The 27419-nt window shown below is 33.6% G+C and overlaps 4 protein-coding genes and 1 long non-coding RNA gene across 14 annotated transcripts; 3 read left to right on the forward strand and 2 right to left on the reverse strand.

Annotated features, from left to right (window-relative positions):
- The first annotated feature begins 258 nt into the window (after positions 1 to 258).
- Positions 259 to 7443, forward strand: PUM23 (pumilio 23). Of its 3 annotated transcripts, none has more exons than XM_011033515.1 (11): positions 259 to 656; positions 775 to 1138; positions 1504 to 1806; positions 2213 to 2380; positions 3136 to 3279; positions 3585 to 3704; positions 3944 to 4129; positions 5655 to 5803; positions 6310 to 6492; positions 6801 to 7021; positions 7064 to 7443. In XM_011033515.1, the coding sequence occupies exons 1-11, from the start codon at positions 382 to 384 to the stop codon at positions 7204 to 7206; spliced, it is 2256 nt and encodes a 751-aa protein (XP_011031817.1). In that variant the 5' UTR covers positions 259 to 381; the 3' UTR covers positions 7207 to 7443. The 3 variants fall into 3 exon arrangements, with proteins under 3 accessions (XP_011031817.1, XP_011031818.1, XP_011031816.1); XM_011033516.1 differs by having other exon boundaries at positions 6801 to 7014; positions 7057 to 7443; XM_011033514.1 differs by having other exon boundaries at positions 6801 to 7443.
- Positions 7444 to 7495: 52 nt separating this feature from the next.
- Positions 7496 to 8735, reverse strand: LOC105130834 (uncharacterized). Its single transcript, XR_843321.1, has 2 exons — positions 7790 to 8735; positions 7496 to 7699 (listed from the first exon to the last, which is right to left on the reverse strand). It is a non-coding gene; the product is annotated as an uncharacterized LOC105130834 (long non-coding RNA).
- Positions 8736 to 10445: 1710 nt separating this feature from the next.
- LOC105130835 (ubiquitin-conjugating enzyme E2 34-like) lies at positions 10446 to 14557 on the forward strand. Of its 6 annotated transcripts, none has more exons than XM_011033518.1 (10): positions 10446 to 10537; positions 10918 to 11049; positions 11444 to 11498; positions 12333 to 12371; positions 12489 to 12552; positions 12670 to 12731; positions 12822 to 12861; positions 12952 to 12979; positions 13323 to 13414; positions 13897 to 14557. In XM_011033518.1, exons 2-10 carry the CDS (start codon positions 10993 to 10995, stop codon positions 14177 to 14179), a joined length of 720 nt encoding a protein of 239 aa, XP_011031820.1. In that variant the 5' UTR covers positions 10446 to 10537; positions 10918 to 10992; the 3' UTR covers positions 14180 to 14557. The 6 variants fall into 6 exon arrangements, with proteins under 6 accessions (XP_011031820.1, XP_011031819.1, XP_011031823.1 ...); XM_011033517.1 differs by lacking the exon at positions 10446 to 10537 and adding an exon at positions 10622 to 10708; XM_011033521.1 differs by lacking the exon at positions 10446 to 10537 and adding an exon at positions 10622 to 10708 and having other exon boundaries at positions 10918 to 11044; positions 11444 to 11778; positions 11826 to 12371.
- Positions 14558 to 15299: 742 nt separating this feature from the next.
- LOC105130836 (uncharacterized) lies at positions 15300 to 17258 on the forward strand. Of its 3 annotated transcripts, none has more exons than XM_011033524.1 (3): positions 15300 to 15635; positions 15826 to 15915; positions 16280 to 17258. In XM_011033524.1, the coding sequence occupies exons 2-3, from the start codon at positions 15832 to 15834 to the stop codon at positions 16679 to 16681; spliced, it is 486 nt and encodes a 161-aa protein (XP_011031826.1). In that variant the 5' UTR covers positions 15300 to 15635; positions 15826 to 15831; the 3' UTR covers positions 16682 to 17258. The 3 variants fall into 3 exon arrangements, with proteins under 3 accessions (XP_011031826.1, XP_011031827.1, XP_011031828.1); XM_011033525.1 differs by having other exon boundaries at positions 15300 to 15629; positions 15821 to 15915; XM_011033526.1 differs by lacking the exon at positions 15300 to 15635 and adding an exon at positions 15662 to 15684.
- Positions 17259 to 18572: 1314 nt separating this feature from the next.
- ATL3 (RING/U-box superfamily protein) lies at positions 18573 to 20569 on the reverse strand. Its single transcript, XM_011033527.1, has one exon. The coding sequence runs from the start codon at positions 19946 to 19948 to the stop codon at positions 19115 to 19117; it is 834 nt and encodes a 277-aa protein (XP_011031829.1). The 5' UTR covers positions 19949 to 20569; the 3' UTR covers positions 18573 to 19114.
- Positions 20570 to 27419: the final 6850 nt, after the last annotated feature.

A 27419-nucleotide genomic window follows, 5' to 3' on the forward strand; every position in this document is an offset into this window, starting at 1 on the left:
ATGTTGACAAGAGGGGAAAAAACACACTGCCAAAGTTGCAACTTGTAAACTACTTGCGACAAGAAAATTAAAATGATGGGCAAAAAAAGAAGAAGAAAGCCTACTCTTAAATTTGCAAGTCGAAACGCAAGTAGTGATGGGCCTAAGAACACTAAACCGTTATCGAGTTTAAAGAAAACAAAAGAAGGAGCCCAGGAAGACATATAAATTTATGGGCCCAAAAGCCTCACCAGGAGACGCCACCGTTTGAAAACGGACGGTTGCAAGCTTTATGGCCACTCCAATTAGGGTTTAAGGGAGGTTTTTGTGTTTCTCAGTTGATTTTCTTTCAATCTTGTCAGTTTATTGCATAGAAGGCAAGAAGCCTTGCTGCGGGTGCGTATGGTTTCTGTTGGTTCAAAAGCTCTAGCGTTAAGAAGAGACAGGAATTGTTGTAATTTGGTGGAAGATAACTTGATGGGCAGGGAGGATAAATCATATAATCAGGGCAGAAAGAAAAAGGGTATGAGCAGGAAGGCCAAGAATGACAGTTTTGGTTTTGATGCTGATAATTCCAACAAAAGTGTTTCTGGGCGGGCGACTGATGGAACTGCGAAACCCAAAAAGTCATCAAAATATCAAAATACTTTCTCAGAGCCACAACCATCAATTGTAAGGTATGGTACCTTCTGCTTTACCTTTGTTTTATTTTTTTTGGCAATCTCTTTTCATTTCTCATGTTTTTTTTTTTAAACCGTTATGAGACTGCATCTGAGTAGTGGAATGTGCTTGTAGGAAACAGGTTGATCCTGAAACAACCAAATATTTTTCAGAGATTGTAAATCTGTTTGAAAGTGATGGCGTTGATTTGGAGGAGCGTCCGGTTATATGTGGCAATGCTCTTGAAGAAGCTAGAGGCAAAGAATTTGAGCTGGCAACTGATTATTATATAAGCCACACTCTGCAAATCCTGCTCGAGGGCTGTAATGTGGACCATCTTTGCGATTTCCTCCGAGGCTGTGCAAAGGTCTTTCCTTTAATTTCAATGGATAGGTCCGGTTCTCATGTTGCTGAGACAGCTCTCAAGTCGTTAGCTATGCATCTTCAGGACGATGAGGCTTATTTTGTTATTGAAGAGACTCTAACTAATATATGCAAGGTATTAATTAGGTGACATTTTTTACTTCTATAACATGATGCATTTAGATTCTTGTACCGGCAAACATGCTTCCTCTTTGTTCTTACTGTTTATCAATGTTGTGCGCTTTTAGTTGTGGGTTTTCTCAACAATTATGGCTTTCACAGAGCGAATATTATTGTTCAGCCAAATGGAAAAAAAATGCCGATATCTTCTCCATAGTAGAAGTAAATGATTAAGTAGAGTATGGCTTTTAATGACACATACTTACCCTTTCAATATGATATGATCTTTGTCAGGTAACTATAACCAATTCTGTAATAATGATATGTAATCACTTGGGGTCTCATGTTATTTTCTTTAATATATGATTTGATCCTTATCAGGTAATTGTAGCTAGTCCTGTTGATATGATGTGTAACTGCTATGGATCTCATGTTTTCCGAAGTCTTCTTTGTCTTTGTGGAGGAGTGCCATTAGATTCCCCAGTGTTCCATCGAGCAAAACCATCAATGATTCTGGCAGAGCGTTTGAACCTCAGCACTTCTTCAGCCCCTGGGAACAATTTATCACATCATCATCAAGGATTTCCTGGTTTACTCAAGTTTCTTGTATCAGGAATGTTGAAATGTAGTGAAGAAGATGTGAAATACCTTCTAGTTGATCAGTACAGCAGTTTGGTTTTCCAGGCATGTTGGAAAGTTTCCCCTTGAATCTCCTTGTGCTGTATCTTTTTTACACGAATTATTGAGACTCTTACTTGATTTAGGAGTTCTAAGCTGAGACGACAGTCTCCAGAAGATTTGTCTGAGTTGTACAAAATTACCTTGCCAGTGTTCAACTAACTTTCTTAAGCTTAGAAAGCTATTCTTCTTTCTACTTTTATTATGTTCGGAGACTCTGTCACCCCCATACCCTTAGACACACTGCCATCTCCCATGATGAGGTGGTGTTGAGGAAGTTTGTCTTGTGTTTGTTGCACTTTGTTAAGTGACTTGAGCCCTGTAAATTCTTGTTTGCTGGTTTAATTTATTCATATGATTTAATTGTCTTAATCAAGTTCATGCTATTTAATTGGCATTTTGCTCTTGGCAGACAGCTTTGAAGTTACTTGCTGGGCATGATCAACAGTTGTTACAGATAATTCCGGTCCTACTCGACTGCAGAAAAGAAAATTTAACAGAAGGAAACTTCATAGAAATGACAGCGGTCAGTGACATTGTAGAATTGATGAAAGAAGCTGCATATAGCCACCTAATGGAGGTGAGTAACATATTTAATTTTTAATGTGGTAAATCAGTGTGGTCCATTAATTAGACACATGCATCCTATGTATCATGTCGTATTCTCAATTGCATCTGTGTCAATGTGATTACTTGTTTTTACATTGTGCTCCTGGTGTGACTGATTAAGGTGCATTTATTTCTACACTTTCAAGTTTGAATCATAATGAAAAGATTCTACTAGAAACTCATCCTAATCATTTGTTTTTTACAACCACAAGTATGATTGCAGATGCTAATAAAATTTCCATGATAACCAAATTGTTATACTAAAGATTTATCTTCTAGGTGCAATTTTTATCATGTTCCCTGTAAACAAATTTAAAATGTCTAGTATCTGCAGGTGTCCTCTTATGAAATTGCTCTGCTGCAGTAAGTCCTGAAATACCATCAATTTTCTTATTTTTTTTGTTTATATTATTCTACTATCTGGTTGGTGACACACTTAACCCCACCTGTCACTTATCTGAGTAAGCTATTCCATGGTAACAATAACATTTCTGCTTCCATAGGATTGCAAGTTCTGTGCATTTGGTTTTTTATTTTGTAAATAATTTTTTTAATGCTGTAATAAATGCTCAAGGACCAGTTATGTGAAGGGGTTCAGAATTTTGGATAATCACGCATTGTCATCAAGGTTGCATGCTGTAATATGTGATCTTTTTTATTGTGCTGTTTCTCTCTAGATGGTAGCTATTTGTAAATTTGATTATTTTAAGTTTCCCAAATCTACAGGTAATCCTGGCAGTGAGTCCTGAAAGCTTGTATGATGAAATGTTCACAAAGATTTTCAGGAAATCTCTATTTGAGCTTTCATCCCATCAGTGTGGCAATTTTGTTGTTCAAGCCTTAGTTTCTCATGCAAGAGATCAGGAACAAGTATGTGTTATAAGATTGCATCTCTCTCAACTCAGCATGTAGTTCTTACTTCTCATCTTTTGAATGTTTGGCAAAATCTTAGCACACCTTACTTTTTTGCACCAAGATTAGGTTGTAATATTATGAGAAGTTCTTTTTCATGAGTTCAAGTTATTCTGGTATATGAACAGGGTTGTATAATTTTGCTATGTTTAGCTAACCATTATACTTCTATTCAACAACTAATATTCACGGTGCAAGATAATGTGCCTAAGTTACAGTGTCTTTGAGTTCTGATGCAGTATTTTTATCTTCTTGACTACCAGATGGAGTTTATCTGGGAGAAACTTGGTCCAAAATTTAGGGATCTTCTTGAAATGGGGAAGTCAGGAGTTATTGCATCTCTTATTGCTACAAGTCAAAGGCTTCACACACATGAACATGAGGTTTTTACTCAAACACCATTTCTTGTTTGACATTTTTTATTTTGATACATGCATGTGTTAAGATCCTGAAATAATTTTAGGAAATAAAAATTAAATATTTTGTCAAGTTGTTGAAAAGCAGTTTAGTAGATTTTTACACTTCTATATATTTAAAAAGAAAAGGAAAGAATCAAGATTATTATACATACACGTACATAATCTAACAACAGCAGTCATTCATTCCTGTCGCTTGTTTGCAGGTCTGTAAGGCCCTTGCTGATGCAGTATGTTTGCCAAATGAGTCTCCTAGATCTGTTGTTGATCGAATATTGTTTCTTGAAAGTTACTTTGCTTGTGTGGAAAAATCCAATTGGAAGTGGCCAAGCGGTGCCAAGATCCATGTTATGGGCTCTCTGATTCTGCAGGCAGTTTTTAAATTTCATAATGTAAGTTGTTTTTTGCCTCATTTCTGCATTTGTAATTGCTCAAGTCCATTACCATGCTGCAACTGATTGCTGCAAATATGTTTTATGTTTTGCTTTTATGAGCAAAAGAATAAAAATGATAGGGAAACAAAGCCATTGCTAGCTGTGCAATGTTAATGCTAAGGACCACCATTTGCCTCTCAAATTTGATCTGTATTTTATGTGCGTGCAAGTGTAATGTGTGCTCATGGTGCACCTCGATATTTAACATACATCTACAAATTTTACAGTACTGGGTCTCTTATTCTTGTCTTGCCCTCAAACTCAACCAGTAAACTTCCTTTTTTTCTCACAGCCGCCACCACCATCACCACCGGCACTCACAAATTTTACATCCACATGCTCCATCATAGTTTAATGATTAGAAAGTGGTTGCGTTACCATTCATGCACAGTTGCTTCTGTGCTTTAGTTCTATTGATCTTGAGCTGGAGACTTGGCATAGATAGATTTACTAATGGACTTGGTTTTTTTGCCTTTGTTAATTAGTTTTGCTTTGAACTTCCAATCTTGAACCATCGGATCTGTTTCTCCTAATCCACCTTGATATATTAGTTCATGCAATTCAATCTAATACAAATACAATCGGTTTATTACTAATCTGCCTGTCCTTCTGTTGGAATTCATGAATCTGAGTGTGCTGGTTTGAATCTTTGAAAATTTGAAATACCTGTTGACTTGAATTTTCAAGGAAATATTTTTGTTTGTTTGTTTGTAATTGATTCTTGTAAAAAAGCCTCTGGCTGGGCAAACAGGAAAGTGAGTGTGGTGTTCTCTGCTCTGGTGTGGTTTATTTTCTTTACCAACTTAGAAGTCTGGCAGATTTGACATTGTTGTGGCTATTTAGGATTCAAGTTAGCTCAAAGCCTGTGAAGCTTGTCTTTCTTTAATTGCTTAGCTTTCTCATCGGCCCTTTGCTCGCTGAACTTTTATTCAGATTGTCTGTTCTTTGTTCTGTGCTTCAAAACAATTAAGTGTGTATTCTTTTATTGATACTTGCTGTAGCGTATAGTTAAGCTTATTATTTGGGTACTTAACAGATCATTCTCACCAGGGGGAGGGTGGTAACTATATCCCCTATAGGAAGAGGTATGTGAGGAACCAAACAATAAAGAAGTTTATGATGGTATGAAGTTGGACAGGGTTAGGCATTGTCTATCCCAGCCTACCCTGTTCTTTACCCACCCCATGTTGTTTTGGCTCATGCTTTCATATTCTTGACTATATTCACACACACATGCATTCATATGTGCATTGATATCTCTCATCAGAAACTTCTTCTGGAACTAGGTATATTAAAATCTCAAATGTGCTTATGATCTGGCTACTTAAGTTCATTACTGCAATGAATATTTGTATTTATCTTAGTTTATCATGGCGTGCTAGTATCTTCCAACATGCTCAGTTAACTTAATTGGCTTCTAATGGAGATATTTGGCAATCTTTTCATTCCTTGTTTTAATGTTTCATATTTGGTATTTTTGCAGCAACTCATACAGCCTTATATAATGAGTCTCACATCCATGGAAGTTGACCATGTCCTTGAAGTTGCAAAGGATGTAGGGGGAGCTCGTACAATCGAAGCATTTCTAGATTCCGATGCGTCTGGAAAACAAAAGCACAGGCTAATTAATAAGTATGTCAAGCTACGGTATTGGTTGTTTTCTCTTTTTCAGGAGTTTTAATTTCTTCTTAGTTCCTTTATTTTTGGTTGAACAATAATTGAAGGAGTTGCTTTAGGAAACAAAAGGGTAACTTTGGGGTCAAAGTTTTATATTTTCCGGTCTAACCATGATAGAATTAGTCTCCAATTTTTGTAATTATTTTTCCCCTCATGCCTTCTAGTGCTATTGTTTTTCCTTCATTTTGGGAATGAAGCTAAACTAAGTATAGCCATTTTACCCTTGGGTGCCGTGTAATGCAAAGTCAATCTTGAGTGTACTATTTTCTTTGAAAATATCTGGTTTATATCTCAGTTTTTTGACTATCAAGGATTCAGAGATCAATCTTAGTTGGGAATCCAACATAGAACTCTTATTTTTCATCTATTCTGAATACTGAACTTTCTACTTGGCTGGTTATTCATTTCATTTCTCTGTCTTTTTCCTTTTGTTTAATGTTGATTACTCTCTACTTCTGAAGGTTACGGGGACATTTTGGAGAGCTTGCAATGCACTCTTCCAGTTCATTTACTGTTGAAAAGTGCTTTAGTGCCAGTAATTTGTCACTAAGAGAAGCTATAGCATCAGACTTGTTATCCGTGCAAAGTGAGCTTCCTAAGACCAAGCAAGGCCCTTACCTCTTAAGAAAATTAGATATTGATGGGTAAGCTACGTGAAGTATTTTTGTTTTGAATATTGAGCTCCTAAGGTGATCAGTTCTGATATGAAATCTACTTGCCTCTTGCATTTTTTCAAGGGTAGTAAAAGCCATGACAAGTTTTTTCTGGTTTGTCCTCACTTCAGTTAGGACCCTGTATTGTGATCTGAAATTAATTTACATGGGCAGTATGCACTAGGGAAAACAAGATGATAGTTGATACTTATGAAGCATTTGGCATTTGTTGGCTGGTTTCGATGGTTGACTGTCGTGTTTGATACTGGTTTCTTTTTGCCTTTTCTTTACCGTGTCAGATATGCTAACTGGCCTGATCAGTGGAGATCAAGACAGGCTTCGAAACAATCAACTTACAAAGAATTTTATGCTGCATTTGGATCTGGTGAGGCCAAGTCATCAAAAAGTGACTCCTTCCTTGCTGATACTTCCAAGAGCACATCACTCGCAATAGGAGTAAAGAATGTGAGGAAAGAGATTGATCATCATTTGGCCTCATCAGAGAAATATGCAAAGCATGCTGTGGTTGATGATGTCATGAAAGTGAAAAACAAGAAGCACAAGAAGGGTCATGGTGGTGCCTCTGATGAGAAAGCAACAGGTAGTGTAAATCAGAAACCTTTTCTGTCTGTTGACCTGAAGAAGAACAAACGACACGGACAAGAGGAGCAATCAAAAGCTTCAAGAAAGAAGTTAAAAGTTTGATGGTATGAATTCTCTAATTCTGACACTTTTGTAAGGCCTCACTTGATATAGTGTAGCAAATTAGTTGCAAAGATTGTTTGAGTACTGGAGTGGAGGTGCAAGTTCTGTTACTTAATAGTATTTTTATCTTTCTCTTAGCTTCAAATTTTGTTCAGTATTAAGAGTATTTTGCTTTAGACTGGAATGTGTGAATCATAGACCTTTTCAAATAACAGATGAAATTATCATTTACTATTACATATAAGAAATTGACGGGTTTACATGTTACTGCAAAACTTAATTGTCTGTGCCTATGGTAGCAAAAAATTGTAAAAGCGATACGAACTGCAATTACATTTGGTGGCTATTGACATAAACTCTAGTCTACATAAAAAGGGTGTTAAAGAATGAATGGAACACACGCAAAGAGAAAAAAAAGAGCTGCTACACTCAATGCTGTCGCTTTGAACCTTCTGGTTTGTGATTCTTTCAGTCGCCTAGTGGAGGCTTGCACCTGGGACAAAAAAACAGGGTATTTAAATCAATTACCGGAAAACTGCAAATGGTGGAAAAGGTCTTGAAACTGTTTGTTCTCGTGAGTTACTTATTCTGTGTAGGATTTGAGTTGCTTGGAGGTATTCTTCTGTAGCTTGAACCAATTTTCTTAAATGGGTTCTTATTTGCTTGCAAATCTCTGAAAGCTTGTGAAGTTGAAGCCTTGCTTGATACTGAAGTGGTAGATGGTGGTGCCAAAGAACGACCCTCTGCTTGAGCTATGTTTAAGCAGGCAGACAGAAGTACTGAAAGAAGAAGAGCAAGAGCAGCAAGCGCTCTAGAGCATGACTTCATTTTGTTGGTGGTTTGCTCTTTGTTATGCTACTTGGTGAGTGAAGTGGCAATGATTTCTGATATGATATGATAGAATGAGACCATGTAGTGGTTCATATAAGTAGAAGTGATTTATACCAAACTCGCTGATTTTTTTTCTTTCAAATTACCAGTAAAAATCCAAATTGGGATCTGATAACAGTGGGATCATGTGCTTTTCTTTGACTGTTACATGTTTAGTGACTCTGACCCGATTTTGGTTGTTTTGTAAAACATTTGTAAGAAGGTCATGTGATTTATCACGTGATCTCAACACTAGTCCTTTTGGGGAAGCTAAAAGGATCAGTATTATATTGTGTGATTAGGCAGTGCTTCAGCCTCCGACTCCAAGGACAGTGACAGTAGCACACTGTTGGATCTACAAATCCTAGAAACATGTTTGGTAACAGCTGTTCCTTGCAGTTAATTCAGCTGCAAATGCTCCAACGTTGTCTTCAGTTGCAAAAGCTTCATCATTCAATGGCGATGCTTTGCCAACCATGCCCAGAATTTCGTTTCATCGAACACCTTAAATTTATCATCATGATGTTGCGTTCTATACCTATTCTATTTTTGTTTTCTTAAGAGTGATTGCGTAAACAATTTTTTTAAATAATAAGAATAATAATGTGTAAGGAGATGATCTTTTCTGTTTATAGGATAAACCCAACCCATGAGTATATAGAGGGAGTGCTTATTTCTTTTGTTTTAAAAGAAATTTAAATTTTTTATTTAAATTAAATCTTTTATGTTTTTAGATTATTTTAATATATTGAAGTTAAAAATAATTTTTTAAAAAATAAATAAATAATATTAATTTAAAATATTTTTAATCAAAAATACTTTTAAAAAATATTTTTTAAGTTTTTGGTATTTTGAACCAAGCTTTATTTTATTCACATTTCACTTTTTTATCTGAGAGGAAAGAGTAATTGAAAAATAAGATGAGTGAAAAAATTAAGAGTGTTCCGCATTATAGTGATAAAATAAATTATTTTTTATATTAACGAGTTTTATATGGTAAGATAAGTTTTATTGTAATGTTTTTTTCTTGATATTTTGCCTAAAAAATTAGATCGAGCCTCAATATTTTTTTTTTAAAGTAGGATAAGCTTTTAGTTTTTCAAAGTATTAAAGATTGTTTAAGGTTAGATATAGATTTATTTAAGTTTATAAGCTTTTGGGAGGTGTTTTCATGTGAAAAGGACAGGTAATAATGGGTCTATGGATCAAGGGGTTATACCTTGATTTTCTAGCATCTTCAGGTGGCTGAAAAGCATCCTGTCAACGACACCTCATTTTTTTTCCCCTGGAAAAAGGTGGGACGTTGCAGAGCCAAGCGTACTGGCATTCCCGCTTGGGCTTTGTTGTGGCCTTTAATGTTTTTTTCTCTATTTAAAAATATAAATAAAATAAATTTACTAAAAATATATTTGATGTGTTGCTTTCTTAAATGCCGTCCATGTTTTGTTAAATGCCATGTTGAATAAAAAAATATTTTTTAAAAGGTTATGAAAATTAGATTTATAATTTGAATTAGAAGTTCAAAAGGTTAATTTAAATATTTTTAAGTCGATTCAAAATATTATTATTTCTATATTTTAAAGAAAAATAAAATAAATAGTTTTTATGAAGTTCACAAGGTTATACATATTAACTCCTATAAAATTTAATTTAAAATTTAAATTAAACAACAATTGAATTAACTTACCATACCAAACCCAGAGATCAATAACATTACCAAGTGCAATAAATCACCACATGGAGAGGCAAACAGTGCATTTGTCTTATGTTTTTATATCCATTTACATAAAAAATATCATAATAATATTTTATTTACTTTAAACATATGTTGATGGCTATGGTAGTAATTTTTTTATGTAAAATATAAATATTCTAGTGAAAATTAAAAAAAAAAAGAGACACGTAAATAAGATAGATGAGTTTTAATTAATGAGAAATTTTTTATTGTTATTTTAAATCATCCATTTTTTTTATAGTAGTTATCATTGCTTTTCATTTTTATTAAATAAATAAAATAATGCAATGAAGTTATATTTTTCTGAAATAAAAAAATAATAAGAAAAGAAGGGGTTATATAAGAAAGTTATTTTATTTCACTAACATTTAAATTATTTTTCTTTTCATATAAAAAATATTGTTATATATATCTTATTATGTATTTATATCTCAACTTTATAACTTAATATTTAGCTAACATTAACAAAAAAATATAACTTAATATTTAGCTAACATTAACAATTTTTTTTAATATTTATTTTTACATGTTATCCTCAATTTATTTTATTAAATATATTCATCAATTTAAAAAGAAAATTGCTGTTAAAAATGCAAGCGCAACAACTACACATTCTTTTTTATTTTTTTGCAGATAAAAAAACTGCCGGTTGTTTGTAACTGTTTCGGTGGTTTCCGTCATTTGATTCTCACATTAATAATCAAAGTTTTAAAATGAAGAAGTTAGGTAACATTTCAGTCCATCTCTTCTTCCTTCCTTCTCTTTTACTCTGGTATAGTATACTATTATTATTACTATTATCAGATTATTCATCTCTTCTTCCTTCCTTCTCTTTTACTATGGTATAGTATACTATTATTATTATTATCAGATATTTTGAGCTAGGTAGTTACGTAGGTGAGTTTCTGATTTGATCCCTCTTTTCTACTTCGATCAATTATTGAACTAATAATCTATCTCCCTTCTTATTCTTTTTTTTTTATATATAATTTTTTTCTTCTTTTTTGTAATTTAATAATAGTTTTTTCTATGATTCATTCTAGTTTTTACCCGATCAGTGGAAGTAGTTGATGATCTTACTAATTTAATTAATTTTCTTTTAACAGTATCCAGTTGCGGAACTTCAAACCAATTTTATTAATTTATTATTGGAGGAGGAGGAGGAGTAGGTTAGCTGATTCATGGCTGAGAAATCTTGTGTCAAGCGACTCCAGAAGGAATATAGAGCTCTCTGTAAAGTATATAATCCATTTTATCCTATTTTCCAGTATAATCGTAGTGAAATAATAATGCGGCTAGAGCTAGAGTAAAGATTGGTACTGTCAATTGCTACCCATTTTTTATAAAATGTTAGTTTGTCAATCTAGGTTTTCATTTCTTTTTGGAAACAGTGTCCTCTCTTGTCATAGATGATTAGCTTTGTTTTCATACGCTGCTTTGTTTTGCATCTTTTTTCTTTTAAGGTCACATGGTTGTTTGATGTTTCGCTTACTGGGTTTTTAGTGATGGTTGAAATGCTTGAATATCTCTGTATTACCAAATGCCAACCCTTTACTGCTCGATGAAACTTCATTTCACTTTTTTTTTTAATATGACAATGATTTTTGTTGTTGTATAACGATGAATTTGCAGGAACCAGTCTCTCATGTTGTTGCCCGTCCTTCCTCAAGTGATATTCTCGAATGGCGTAAATTCTTACTTATCCTTGTTTCTTTCCTCTTTTGATTTTTTCAAATGAAAATGTACATGTTTTTTTTTTTTTTAATTCCTCTTAGCCTTTTCCACGATCTACTTGTGCTTACGAGTGGTGACATAGAGTTATTGCTATCTATATTTAGGATAAAGGAAATACAATATCCAATCATTTGTCTAGACTTGCTTCAAATGTAACTGAAGATTTAGCAGATATTGTAAGCAACACATGAAACACTGATTTTTGTGTCTTTGTACTCTTTCAAACTCAAAAGGTTATGGGGAAAAGTTGATGCAAATTGTACTCTTTCAAACTCAAAAGGTTATGTGGAAAAGTTGATGCAAAACACTTGTGAATGCTTTCCAGTTCATTACTGATTTGCTTGACTAGTTCAAAATCATGGAGTTTTAAATGCATGAAGATAATGTTAAAGGTTCCAGAAAGTTGCTCTTCATTCTTAAGATGAAGGGGAACATATTTTACAGCCTTATCCCAGTGATGTGGTGAGGTGTCATTTCTTCTACTGCAAGTATAGTTTGGTATTTGGAAGAATCCCACTATAAAATATCCCATTGTTATTTGGAATGAAGATGAGTTGATGACAGAAGGAAAGTGAAGAGATTACTTTCTCATGAAAACTTTAGCATTGTTACCGGATGATTTGAGATATGGTTCCTTCTTTCATAGCACTTAGTGACTCTGTTTTTAACTTCATTTTTGCTCCTTGTGTTTTGTTTTTTATTTGCTTTCTGTTGCCTTTTGTGATCATAATATTACCAATTTACTGATGTGTTTTGTTGCTATTGATGTTATGTAACTATGCTTCAGATTATGTGTTGGAGGGAAGTGAAGGAACGCCTTTTGCAGGTTTGCTATTATGTCGTTGATGCATACAGAAACAGTGTGATTATCTTGCTCCCGAGTAAAATGTGGAGTCACTTGTTTTGTTATTCTAATTGAAAATTCTGACTTCCTTTTGATAAGGTGGATTTTACTATGGAAAAATCAAGTTTCCTCCCGAGTATCCCTATAAACCTCCTGGAATCATGTAATGTGCTTTCTTGCTACTTCACTGTTTCCTGAATATCAACTTTTCAGTGTCTCTCTCTTTTAATTTATAGGATTGGGCTTCATTCTAATTTTTTTGTGATGTTCATCTTTGTAGCATGATCACTCCCAATGGCCGATTCATGACTCAAAAGAAAATATGCTTATCCATGAGTGATTGTAAGTTCTTTAAGCAGCTATGCTTAGAAAATTTTACTTTTGGCCATCTTGATAATTGGTTTTGCTTCCCTTGATCTTATTGCTTTCCAGTTCATCCAGAGAGTTGGAACCCCATGTGGTCTGTATCAAGGTAAAACAGATAAAGGCTTATTAACTCTCTAAATAATAAAGAACCAGTTATTTTTTATCCTTGGTCTAACATTCTTCGTCATCACTGCAGCATACTTACAGGGCTTCTTTCTTTCATGGTGAGATAATTGTGGCTCTGAACTCCCTGAATACTTTAAATGTAGTAATTTGTTAGGACTGCTTCTTCCTTCAGAATCTATTTTGTTATTAATTACCAAATCTGCTCAATTTACTTGTAGCTAACCATTTTTGTTTCAGCTTTCTTCCATTTAACTTGTTTGGGAATTGTTCTGGGTGGGTAGCTGGCATTATCTTGTTGTTAATTATGGTATGTTTCATGACAAAGGTGTTAAAACTATGTATTAGTTCCTCGGGAAGCTGTAATTTGAGGCATTTTAAGTTTTTATATTATTACTTTCCCTGAAGTACATTCTCAAACGAGGATGCATCTTTGCTATGCAGACTGACAACACTCCTACCACAGGAAGTGTGAACACTACTGCTGCTGAGAAGCGACACCTAGCAAAGGATTCTCTTGCTTTCAATTGTAAGAAGTAAGTACAGTGCACCACCTTTCCTATGTTTCCTTATAAATAAATAAAAAAAGAAACCCTTCTCCAATCACCACCTCAATATATAAAGCTTCCTCTATCCGAGGATCCATTACCCCAATCACAAAGCATTTCTCTGCCCTTTATGCATACCTGGTTTATATATTGAGGTGGATTTGGATTATGATTGCTGGAATGGTGTTGATTTGGGATTGAGGCTCTGTTGTTGTTGCCCTTATGCATGCATGTCTTTGATTTTGCATTTAAGCCATTGTTAGAATGTGGGCCCCTTTTAACACCATGATTGTTACCTGTTCCTGCAATGGCAGCTAGGATTCAATGTTTATCACTCATTTAAGGTTATGTTCTTTTGTCATCCCTCCTTAGCCTGCTTGAAAGTAGGATCTATCAATTTGTTTGAGTTCAAGAATTAAGCAATTAGTTATTTAAATTCCAATAAAATCTAATGCATGTCTCCATGACAGCACGGCATTCAAGAAATTGTTTCCCGAGTATGTAGAGAAGTATAAGCAGGAGCAACACGACAGGCAGCTTGTTTCAGAGCAAGTGCCATCACAGGTACCACAAGAAGATAAAGGCAGAACGAAGTTGGAAAAACTTGGTGATTCTTCAGTAGAAGATGCAAAGGGAGGAGATACCCCGAAGGATGCAAGAAGAAACAGGAAGCAGCCATTCCCAACCTGGATGATGTTGTTACTGGTTTCAATCTTTGGTGTTGTGATGGCACTGCCTCTACTTCAACTTTGAAAACTAGACTGGACAAAGGAAATTTTAGAAGCGTTAGTGGAAATTTTTGTCATGTATCTACCAAAATCTTGTATAGAGAGGTCAATGCTGAGGATGCCCACTTGGGTTTCTTGACTGCCGCTAATATTACTGTTGGTGGATTGTTATACTGCTTGAAGTTTGCGTACTTCTGATGCTATTATAATGCCAATTTTGTTGGGATTTGTGTTTGGCATGTCAGATTGGAGGTCAATGTTTTCTTGCTGTTTTGAAGTTCTGCTCATTGTCGCTTGAAAAACACTATCAATGCCATACCGAGTTCTGTTTCTCAGTCCAAAGTGTAACTTTCTTGTATGCGCACTTGATTATCTCTGATTATTGATTCTGATTTGGCCAGAACTGTTAAATTACCATATTAAATTGCCATATTGTTCCTTCCTTTTGTTCTTCGTATGTTATGCTAACACTCTTAAATCTAATGATTCTTGGATCTATGTGGGAAAAAGGTTTGCCCAGAAGCAAAATTTTGGGAATAATTTGAGCATATGATACAAAGCATCCATGATTTTGAGATTTCTACACTAGGTATTGCAGTCATGCTCAACTCAAAGAAACCTCTTTTTAGAGGAAATGAATTTCTGCTCCTGCGTGATGGGCTTGTATTAGTGGGTTACAATCCTCAACTACACCTCAGTTGCTATTATTTCTTGTTGCCTTCTCCTTCCATAATCTAGGAGAGCCCAAATCACTCCGTGACAGGCGCCAGACACGGATACCTTGGCATCCCCCAACCCCACAACGGCATAAAAGGATCCTTTATAATTTCTTTCTCAAACGTAACAATTGCTTGTTTTTATATACTATCATGATTGAATTTGTGGAATGAGCCTCTATCTCAACTTGCCTAATCTGTACTGGTGCTAAAAAGACTTGTTGGCTGGCTCCTTTACTGCTTCCACTTTCGTGCATATTGCCAGCTCGTCCAAGTTCATATTCAAGGCTATGAATCAAGGATGTTTGGTCCTCAAGTACGATAGCTGCGAGCAACAAGCATTTACTTTGTGATGTTCCATCGCTGCCTGCCTTACTGAGTACGTTTAGAATTGATAGGAAAGTAATCATCGGAATGATTCCATCTTATACCTTCCTTTTCTCAAGGATTTGGTAGCTGGCCAGATTTTCTGCTGATTTTAAGTCCTACTTTTGGTTAGGACCTCGGTGAATTCTCCAGCCAGCTTACCCACCTGTCCTTTCCTGGCTAAATATCAGCAGGAGGTTACATTGCCATTTCAACCACCAAAAAGCTCTTGTTTCTTCCGTAAATACAGCTTAATGAAGTGTCACCCAGGCAGTTGGCCTTACCCTTCTTCAGTTCCTTTTCATTAGCAGAGGGCATATTTCAATTTTCCCTAGCATCTTCTTTGCGCTGCATCTATTTCTCTGCGCTGCCTCTCCTGACTAGAGAAATAACTCAAAGGTGGACAATTGTGCACTTCATCTTCAGTCTCTTAATATCGTAGCTTCATGTATTCCATAACTCTCTTTTACAAAATAAATTGATGGCTCACCTCTTTTGCTGGATGTTCTTTTTGTGATGCCTTTGATTGTGTTTGTGTAATTTAACCTTGAAAGCTTTGGTTTACGTTACTGACTCCAAAGATTTCCAGGCAAACATGAATAACTCTCCAATGTACCAAAACTACGAGGCAAGCGATCATGGTGCTTACGAGTTTGATCCTCAAGTTGACTTTACACTGGTAAGCAGCCTGTCTCAGCTTTTAACTAGTTCTCACCTTAGTTTCTAAACATAGAACTGAAACTAGTTATCAATTCGTGGAGTGTTTCAGATTTAGTAAGAAAGACAATACTCGTCTTCATGTCATTTGTATCCTTATCTCTAGTTTTGTAGTGAATCAAGTTCTATGATGTGATATTGGATCATAAAGGCGAGTGTCTCCGTGCTGTAGCTCTTAATTGATCAACAAAATTAAACTTCACATTAGCTGCGCAAACTGTTTTAAGCATCTCTGAGTAGCTGTTTAGCATTGAACAGACGAGAGACTTTCTTAGAGTGCCTTCTAGTTTTTACTTTAACGTAACAAGTTTTACAACCACGATCAGTTCTTGGAAGAAGCAAGACAACATGCAAGAGAAATGAATCTGCAGTCAATTTTACCACATCCAGAATCTGGAAAAGAAAGAGTGGAAGAAGAGAAAAAGAGCAGGAGGTCCTGGAAACACTCTCTCCTCAAATGGTGGAATGCTGAGAAAAAGACCAAGCCTCTCGTAGGAGCAACAAATGGCTCCAACATTTCAAATCCAAGAAAGGGTCATGTCTCCGGTCCTATATATGGAAGTGGCAGAGGAGTTGAAGTCAGGTATCGGCGACAAACATCTGGGCCGCTGACTAATCTTTTCAACCGTTCCAAGAGCGTGAAGAACGAGAACCGTTATGTGTGTCATGACCATCTTAACAATCCCCATGGTGTCAAGGCCTATGGACCTGTTTACCTGGTAACTTAGTATTTCGGCGACAAAAGCTTTGCACTGAAACTTCTTCACTTTCCGTAGTGCAGTAGCTCTTGGTCGAAGGATGGTGACACCGAGTGTATTTGATCATTCGGAGAGGCAGAAACAACTAATATCTGGAATCCAAGTAATCAGCTTTAATTTGTGTACAGTAGATTATTTATAATAGAAAGAGGTCGAGACCAGGACAACCTGTTAGTTTTATTCTATTATCTGTCTCCTTCTCGCTTGCTTGTTTTTCTAGTCAAGACTGTGCAACCCAGATAAATATTAAAGTAAAAAACTATTCCAAGTAGCCAATTGAGCTTTCTGCCTTGTATTGGCTTGTGTTTATCCAAACTGCAGTATACTTGACGCATATGGAAAAATAAAAAGAATCAATATCAACATATGAAGACAATTTAAAATAAAAAAATAATCAAATTTTCGGCAGCTACAAACACTCGTAGATTGACCGTAGCCGCAGAAGTTTATCAATTTGAACGATACCCAGATGACTTCCTTCTCATCCTTTTTGAACTTTGTTCCAACTCCCAAGTGTCAACATGAAGGAATGTCGACGGAAAGAAAAGGAGGCCCAAGGGAAAAGAACTGCAAAATAAAGCAAAAGATGGGCACCCAAAAAGGACGCTGTAGATATCTGAGGAGAATAAAACCCAACTTGTGTGGGGTTGCTGCATCCGACATATTTTTGGATGCCAACTATGCGTGGTCAATATTTAGTTTTGGTGATGTTTGAAGTTAGGATAATGATAATTTTTTAAAATAGTTTTATTTGAAAATATATTAAATTTATTTTTTTTAATTTTTAAAAATTATTTTTGATATTAATATATTAAAATAATTTAAAAACATAAAAAAATTAAGCTGAAGCAAAAAAATTAAAAAAAATTATTTTTTAAAAATGTTTATAAACAAAAAAATAAATAATACTGCATCTAATTCAATTTTTCAGTTCAAAATAGAGGTTGAAATTGTGTTTGAGTTTGTTTTAAAATATTTTTAATTTTAAAAAATATTAAATTGATATTTTTTTAATATTTTCTAATAATAATTCATGAATGCCAACTATTTGAGTTGTTATTTAGGTTTTAACCAATTTAACTATTTTAGAGACTTTCTAATATTATAGTTGAAATTATGTTTAAGTATATTTCAAAAGTGTTTGGTTTGAAAAATTATTAAATTAATATTTTTTTAGTGTTTTTTAATAATTTTGAAAAAATATTTTAATGCATTTTTAATTTAAAAAATACTCTACACTTCAATACCAAATATATTTAGTCCTCACTTAGGATTGTTGTATGGTAATACCAAATATATTTTGCCTTTATTTGCAATTGCAATTCAATCAGAAATTGACCAAAATTCTTCTTTTTTTTTCAAATAATTTATTTGTATTTTATACTAATATAAAAATAACAAATAAAAAACAATTTAAAAGTAACTGTTACTACACTCCCCTCCCCTAAAACCCCACATTGTTGACAGAAAAACAAAATCATCTGATAAACAGATGTTTTAGGAATCTTAAACATGTGATCGATACCTGTCTTGTTAATTTCAGCGAAAGCATTTTGAAAGACGAGTCCATATGAATTTTTGTTGAGATCTTACCATGCCTTCGCACTGCCTCGTACGTAGCTATCATGTCCAGAAACAGGGTTTCGGACAGATGACGGGTAAAGAAACCAGAAACACTCACTCAATGGATAGTTGATGATCTGTTCAAACTAAAGAATGACGCTCTTTGGTCAAAGGAGATTAGTAGCATCTTGCAATTCTCTGTTCATGGGCTCGACAACTCTATGCAATCTTACGTCATGTAACACAAAATTTCTCCAATTTAGAGAACAGTAATACAAGTGGTTGTTTTTAAGATGAGTTTGAAGGTAAGTTTCAACATCTCTGGAACCTTGCCCAACACTTGATGCAACCCAGTTCTGTGCAATATATCGATGATTTCATGCATATCTGAAATACATTCAACCCATGATGGCATGTGGATCATAAAGCTTAAACAAGAAACAAATGTATTAACGGATCTATAACAGATGAATCAGCATTAGAACAGAAAATTTACAGCATTACATCTTCTGTAGAAAGAGATGCGTTGGTTCATCTGTTTAAGCAGAGAAGCCTGGTAGGTACTCTTCTAATCCAATATATTCATTTCCAACAAATGTTGTGAAACTCTGTTGCAAGATCAGAGTTACCAGCGAGAACTTGTACAACGGGCTGATTAAACCTTGCCATTTCAGCGTCAAGAATCACAAGACACTGAGCTAATCAACTAAAGAAGACTCATTTACCTTCAGTAAGAAGCACCGATTCTCAAAGATGGCAGAACCCAATGATGCCGAGATAATGCTATATCTTCAGGCATCTATAGCTAGTTTCAAGACCTGGATTAAATTAGTCCAATCATTAAACATCAACAGGACCATTGGAACAATTAGGAGGTACCCTCTTCTCCCTGCTCAGGAGTCTCTTCAATGACCTCAGCCGCGCAGGCGTTGGTAACTTGGATTCCTGATCCTCGGCAAGACTATCGGTAATATGCACAGGAACATCAATAACAAGCGAGTCATCACGCCCCCCACCAGCTGAAGATGATGATGATGGTGCAGAAGAAGCTGAAGAAGGTCCTTCTTCCAAGGAACCACCACCAGTGCTTACTTGAGTCTGATCCCCCCAAAACAACACGTTCGTAGGAAAATCTGGAGATTCCATTGAATACCCAGAAATCAAAACTTCCTCTGGAGACTGAATATTCAGCTCCAAATCACCGAGGTTATTGTTACCACCAGAGCCTTGAGTTTCTGGTGCTACTGAGCTTCTACAGAGAGGACAAGTAGAATGAGACTGGAACCACATGTCAATACAATCATGATGGAATCCATGGTTGCATTTAGGCAACAACCTGGCCTGTTCTCCCTCTACAACATCAGATAAGCAAACAGCACATTCTAGTCCATCCGGGAAATCTTTAGACTGGAAAACCACTACTGGTAAGGATCTTCGTATAGAGAGGTCTAGCCCTCTTCTCACTGGGTCTTGACCAGGGGTAAAGACAAAGCGGCGGCGTTGGCGGCGGCGAGATTGTTGAGGTTGACTGGGCTCTTCAACGCGCCACCAAAACCATTTTGCATAAAGATGAAGAAAGATAACAAAAACCACCACCAAGAATAGAACTATAATTGCTATAATCATAATCTTGCCTGCTATTTCAACTGTTGCTGAGTCATCTAATCTTCCCATGGCGGATAACAAAATGTAACACCAAAGACTAAAACTTTATGACTGAAGATGAGCAGAGGAGCAAACCCAGTTGAGAATTACAAGAGAAATAGTGAAAGAACGCTTCAAAACTCAAACAGGGTTTCTTTGTTTTGTTGTGGCCATGAATGAATGCGTGTATAAAAGCAGACTAAGGAGAGTAAGAGGAAATGTGTTCGATAAGAATGGTAAATCAGAATTGAAAGACTGGCGGCTTGGACTTTTGGAGAAGAACAGAAGAAGTAGACGACGATACTAGGGTCTGAATTTTTAACATTAAGACTTTCAAATTTAAGCAAACAAATGCGGCCCAAAATCTCTTTACGCTACAATACCAAAAGACTGTCCCTTTCTTTACTCACAGAAAGTTGCGTCTGGTATTGTAGGAGGTGGTGCCGTGCTCCATCTTTTTGACCTTTCGTCTGCTCTCTTTACGCCCTTCAAGTTGGAAACTTTGATTTTGCATTCCTGGGCTTCCCTTCCCCTTTGAACTTAATAAAACGATTAGCATTCCTTAATAAAGTCCTGCCAAACTACTGTTCAACAGGATCATGTCTTAATTTGAAATTGTAACTGGACTAAAAATTTAAAACTCAAAATTATTCAATCATTATTAGTCACCACTGCTGCTAATCTACTAATTTTTTCCTAGAATGGTATTGGTGTAAGTTGACAAGTCCAATCCTTTTCTGGTGTATGTATGCCAATGGTTCCTTATGTTCTATACGCAGCCGCATTATATTTTGAAATAAAAGAAGGTAATTGAACAGTATAATAAGGAATCTAAAACCTCCATGCATCTTAATAGCACAATTGAGATTCTTTCAGCATCCAAAGCTAAGTTAACATTAAGGTAAAAATGCTTTCGTTTTAAAAATATATTAAAATAATTTTTTTATTAAAATAACATTTTTAAAAAGTAACCAAAGTGAAGGCTAGTAAACTCCCACTGTAAATAAGTCACCGATGCTATTTTCCTGAATTAGAACTCTTTATTTTTATATATTTAAATCTCTAGTGCAAACTTACGGAGAAAGACGGGAAAATCACAAATTCAAAGGGTTATTATTTGGTTGGTATCATGGCACTTTCTTGGAAATGCCCTTGTCGAGAAACACAGGAATCTGACCGACTATGGAACCCTTTCATTTTCAGAACTTACACCTTCGTTGCATTGTCTATGCGACAAGTTGATTTGCCAAAAGAAATTGTGCCCTTTTCATTTCCACTTGCTATGTATCTTCCTTTTAATTTCCTCGCGCGCATAATTTTCCCAAGTCAACGAGGACCACCCACCTTAAAATCAGGCCATGCAGGTAGCTTGCCGAAGACTTGGTCTCCATGAGGTTGTCTGAATGCATGCTAGACGTGAACCCCTTCTCTGAGCAAGAGTTTAACAACGAATTGAATACCTAGTGCCTGCTGCCATCAGGGACCGATCGAGCCGACCATGTGACTCAAGCAATTGAAACCTTTGAGCCAGTCAAAATGGCCCTGCTTGTTAAGTTTTTGGTCGCCATAACTAATTAATGAGGGATACAATATCACAGTTATTGCCTCGTTAACATTAGTCTCCTTACCCTTCTTCGTGGGTTTTTCTACTTTCTATTATATTCTGAGAAAAACCTAAAAGCATCGTTGTTAAATGATCAAGAAGATGTTCTGGTGCTTGACTTGGTCATCAGCCATGGTTCAACCATGCTTTTCGTCTAGTGTTTGGTATGTTGTTGGGTTTTCTTTTCGAAAACGTCACGTATATTGTGAAAACTCATGAAATCATCTTGGAAAATTATACAGCTGTTTCGGAAAAAAGGCTTCCTTTTCTTCTTTCAGGGCATTGGAGAACCCCCCGTGACCAGATGCCTTGTGAGAAAATAGAAGGCATTGATGCATCGCGAATATAATTTTGAAAGCTTGACCTAAATGGGATCAGGGTAAAGATCTCTTCACATGGGTTATTAAACACTTTTCAAACACAAATTTCAAGAAATGCAATACCTAATCCCCGGATTGTTCGTCCAGAAAAGACGCTAATCACCACCTGCTTTCAACAATGTCGTCAATGAAATTTGACTTTATTTTCATCCCCTTCTTTTGCTTCAATTGCAGTGATTACTATTGGCTTAGTAGTTTTTCACTGGATAAGTGTTCAGTTTGCCATACTGATTTTTTTTTTTTTAGTGTAAACAAATAATGTTCATACAGAGCTGGCAATTCTTTTTTTATATAAAAATTCAATAGATTCTACTAACAAGGTTTCATTTAATTACAAGATAAAAAAAAATAAAGCAACAACAATAAGTTATAGATTATATTGAGTTCAACAAGATGCTTTTTTTTAATATATGAAAAAAATACAAAGCAAAGTAAATAGACTGAATTTAAAAAGAAAAAATGATAATGATGATCTCTAGGAAAAAAAATATTTATAAAAAAATAAAATTTATAAAGCTTAATTTCAAGGCAAATCATTGTTGAAAAATAAAATTGAATAAAAAATTAAAAAATAATATAAAAAATAATTTGAGTAAATCCAAATTAATATGGCTAGCTTGTGACCAAAATCTAACCACATACAAAATAAGTCAAGAAAAATAACGATGACCAATTCTCAATAATTCAAATATGGAGAAATAAAGTAAAAAAATAAAACAACCTAAAAAGATAAAACACTAACAAATTTAGGTGAGTTTGCCAAATCTCACTAGTTAGGTTATGTGAATAGGATAGCTTAATAAAAAAAAATTATGAAACCTATTTTTTTAAAAAAATATTAAAAGTAGACCCAAAAAAATATTAAATGTTAAAAAATGATTGTGACGAAAATTCAAGTTAAGTTAGGTAAGCCCGTCTAACATGCGACCTAATTATAAGACCAAAATAACTTTAAAGAAACAATAAAAAAAATCACAAAACTCAATCTTCAACAAACCCAATATATATTGAGAGATTAAATTCAAAAAAAAAATTGCTATAAAAAGAGATAAAAAAAAATATTGATGTTAATACGGGTTAACATTTTCTACTTGTAACCCTAATAATAAGACTGTAATCACCGCACTAAAAATAATTACGAAACTTAACTTCTAACCAATTTAATATTGAATAATGAAATTAAAAAAAAATTAATTTAAAGAAAATTCTAAAAAAAAGAATTGAATAAATGAGGACCAAACTTGACATGAAAATAAAATAAAACAAAATGATAAGAGTTGAAAATTGAAAAATAAATTTAATTAAGAAAATGATGAAAAAATTAAGATTAAAAAAATGAAGATTAAATTTGTTATAAAAATCAAATGTTAAGAGATTGAATTCAAAAAAAAAATTCAAAAAAAATAAAAAACAATTAAAAAAATAAACATAAATTTTTATATAATAATGACCAAACACCTTTTAAAATTTACAGGCAGACATAATTCTTCAAGAAAGAAAAAAGAGAAAAGAAATGAAAAGAAAAAAGCTTATCAAGGCCCGGTTAGTGTACCACCACTAACATGCACCTTGCCATTATAAAGGCCACGGTGTGCCACTTCCAACAAGACTGAAAGCTATTGTTTGGTCATCCAAAGATGCCTTGAGTGCAGCCACTCAAAGATTATGGAAGCCTCCCACTTGTTAGCAAATGCATTGCACAAGCTTTTCTATTTTTTCCACTCATCTACCTTAATCCCCATACTTGTTTTAGTTTTAATTTTAGTCCCTCAACACATTTTAAAAAAATATCTGAATTTTATTTTATTCTGCAAAACTGAACATTAAAAAATCCCCTCAATATTGTAAAATCCCTGTATCAAGACAACCAACAAAAATTACCAAGACAAATCTCAAACAAATTCAATGCAAAGGAATCTAATTGAAGAATAGAGAGTTGAAGGACTAAAATAAAAAAAGTGCATGAATTCCCATCAACTGAGCAAATCAGTCCACAATTTGGAGAAAAAAGGACTGAACATTTATTTAAGATTCAAATTTAAACCCAAAATCTATAATTATTGTAAATCAATTAAATTTTATTTTACAAAACCGAGAATTAACCAAGTGATGTATCATTTCTCTTAAACCTCGAGATATCCATACACACACATGAGGAAAAAAAATCAAGAGACCAAATGTAAAAAGACCAAATTAGAAAACAAGTAAATTGAGGGATGAAACTATAAAAAAAAATTCAGCGGCTAAAAACAGAGAAAAAGCAGCATTGTCCCCTCACAATGTACCGTGAAAGCATGAGGACTATTAGGTTTATATATATATATATCACCGCCAATTCTTCGGTTATATCTGTTGTTTTGTTTTTAGTAATTATTGTAATGATCATTTTTAAAGTTTGAAGATCTAATAAAATCCTCGTTTATTTTCTTAAAAATAAAACGGAACCTCTCTTTTAAATCCAAAATGGCCATAATTAAGATAGATATGTACATTAAAACTTATAAATTTAAAAATTAAATAAAGCATGTAAAAAAGGAAACAATTACAAGTATATTAACATTATTAATTTTACTATTTAACTGTGGTCAATTTTTTTTATTTTTTTAATATTCATTTTCTAATCTTGTAAATTTTTTAATTTAACTATATTGTTTATAATCAATAATTAAGGACATTTCTGGTACAAGATAAAGTTTCTATCAAATATTCAGATATTTTAATAGTGTTTGAATTCTTTACAAAATTGTAATTTAGCCCCACCCTTCCTTTTTTTTTTTTTTTTTTTTTTATCAAAAGAGACACGCGTTAATTGAAAATAACTTCATTGTTCTACAAGCAACTAACGCTGCTTTCTCCTTCCATTAAAAAAACACGAGCAATGATTTGAGAGTCACATTAAAGTCAATATAATTTACATAATTTTAAAAAGTAAAAACAATAGAAAATATAAAATTTTCAACATTTAATTATTGATTAATATATTTGACTTGCAGAAGCCGAGCAAAACTAGGCGTGTGTCTAATGTATACGCAATTGTTTATTACGGTGTTCTTAAAAAGTCTTATTTTTTATTTTTATTTTAACTTATTATTTTTAGATTTTTAGATTATTTTAATGTGTTAATATAAAAAATAAATTTTAAAATATAAAAAATATTATCTTGATATATTTTTAAATAAAAAATACTTCAAAAATAATTTAAAGATATTTTAACATTTACGCTCAACCATGGTGTCTTGTACATTTGTTTTTTAGGCATAGAGAGTGGAGTAGACAGTGACACAGTGAGACCAGACCCTAGTTTTCGTATAAGGTGTCATAGTCCTGCATCAACTTGTCTGGTTAATCTATTACAATTTCTCAATCGGAGAAGAAGAAAATCCGGAAGGTGTTTTATTTTCTAGTCAAGTTTTTTTTTTTTTAAAAAAAAGTAAATAAATAAAAATACCAATCTCGAAAATCATGCGGTGGCCTGTCACTTGATTATGCCCCTCCTCACCAACCACGTCATTCTCAGTCATGTCACTTGCCACCATTTTGGGCTTTAGTTTCCGTTGATACCTAAAACTGGAGTAAAAAAGAAATCATTGTTCTGTTTGTCTTATGTTTCAATGGTCTTTTTAATTTTTTTTAATTTTAAGTTATTTTTTTATATTGTTTTGATATTAAAAATAAATTATAAAAAATAAAAAGGTATTTTAATTTATTTTTAAATAGAAAATTCCTTGAAAAAAGAGTCTCCACGTATGACTGAACTGTCCTACGTGTGAAAGAAAGACAGAATGATGGATTATGAATGATAAGTGTCGTGAACTCGTGATCATGGGCACTGATGTTTTTTCATAAGCGCTTGAAAGCACAAACACAGACGTGCTTGAAGGGCACACCGATTGACCCTTTCGCCTTTTAGGAAAGTTCCGGGAAGAAAGAGGGAGCCTCACATGCAGGCCAGGTCGCGGAATAACCTCTCAATTATTGTCCCTTTTTTTAATTTATATTTGTTTTTTATTTTTTGTATTTGATCATGAATGACTATAAATAGTTTTAATAAATGAACCATTACTTGTTTTGATTTACACTTTCTCAATAACTGTTTTTAATTTTAATATTTGTACGGATTTACATATTTAACCAAAAGGTTAGAATAATTGATAAACGAAAAATAAAAAAAGATAATAACAAAAGCAAAAGATACGAATAAATAATTAAAAAAAACCCTAAAAAGAGTAATAAAAGGGATTCTATGAGAAGTAGGATTTTTATTCCATTTGATTTCAATATTTTTTAATGTTTTATATTTTATTAATCAATTATTTTGGCCTTCGTTTTGTTATACATATGATCCTCACATGCTTTTTTAACATATTTATTGATAGAACCTAATAAAAAAGTGTAAATTCAAGCATGTAATTAATTATCAAAATAAAAAATAATTTCTTTATAGAGAGTGTGAGTCAAAACGATTATTCTTTTCTATCGCAAACTTCTTTTTTACACGTATAAATAAAAAGAAAAATATTTCAAGGAAATAAATATAGAATATAACAGAGAGCAGCAATGGGCAAATGCATCACCATTGCCGCTCTCTATTTGTTATTGTTAGAAATTTGTGTCGAAAAAATGGTTAAAAGTATATTTAAGACAAATTAAATTAAAAGTGTGATTCATTTATTTTTAAAGTTAAAATTTTATTAAAAATAATTTTAGAAAAATATTTTAATAAATTATAAAAAAATTAAGAATTAATTTTAAAAAAATCTTGATTATCATATTCAAAAATAAAAAAACACTTTATAAAATATTAAAATCTTGTATTAAAATATTAAAAGCTTGTTTACAGCTGTTTTTTAAATAATTTTTCATATTAAAATATATGTTAATAATTTTTTTATTTTTTAAAAATTATTTTTGATATTAATATATTAAAATAATTTAAAAATACTAAAAATATATTAATTTAAAATAAATTTAAAAATAAAATTTTATAAATACTTTTAAAATATAAAACAAACAGATATTAAAACACATGGAGGAGAGAGACTCTGGCCACAGGGAGGTTTTCGGCTTAAATTGCATGCGCTTGCTCAGCTGGGGCCACAGTCTTGCGTTTTGATAAAATAATTCTTTTTTTTTAGATTATTTAGATTAACGTGGGTATCCGGGCTAGCTTGTGTGTACCATGAGCAACCAAGGACTCGAACCTAAGATTACAGAGAGAACAAATCTCTTAATTTTAAATTTTTACCACTTGACCATCACCTAAATGATTCTTTGATGCATAACTAATGATGTTTTAAGGACTCGAACCTGAGACCATAGAAGGAACAAATTCCTTAATCCCAAGTTTTTATCATTTAACCACCACCTAAATGGTTTTTTGATGCATAACTAATGATGTTATACTTGGGCCTCGGTCTCGGCTTTCGGCTTAAAAATTAGCTTTCATCAATTTTGGCTTTAAAAGCAAGTATAAAATTGGATTGAATGAGAGATGGTCTCCATATTTTGCACAGCAGCT

Source organism: Populus euphratica, unplaced genomic scaffold (genome assembly GCF_000495115.2).
Source record: "Populus euphratica unplaced genomic scaffold, PopEup_1.0 scaffold43.1, whole genome shotgun sequence".
NCBI classification, from domain to species: domain Eukaryota; kingdom Viridiplantae; phylum Streptophyta; class Magnoliopsida; order Malpighiales; family Salicaceae; genus Populus; species Populus euphratica.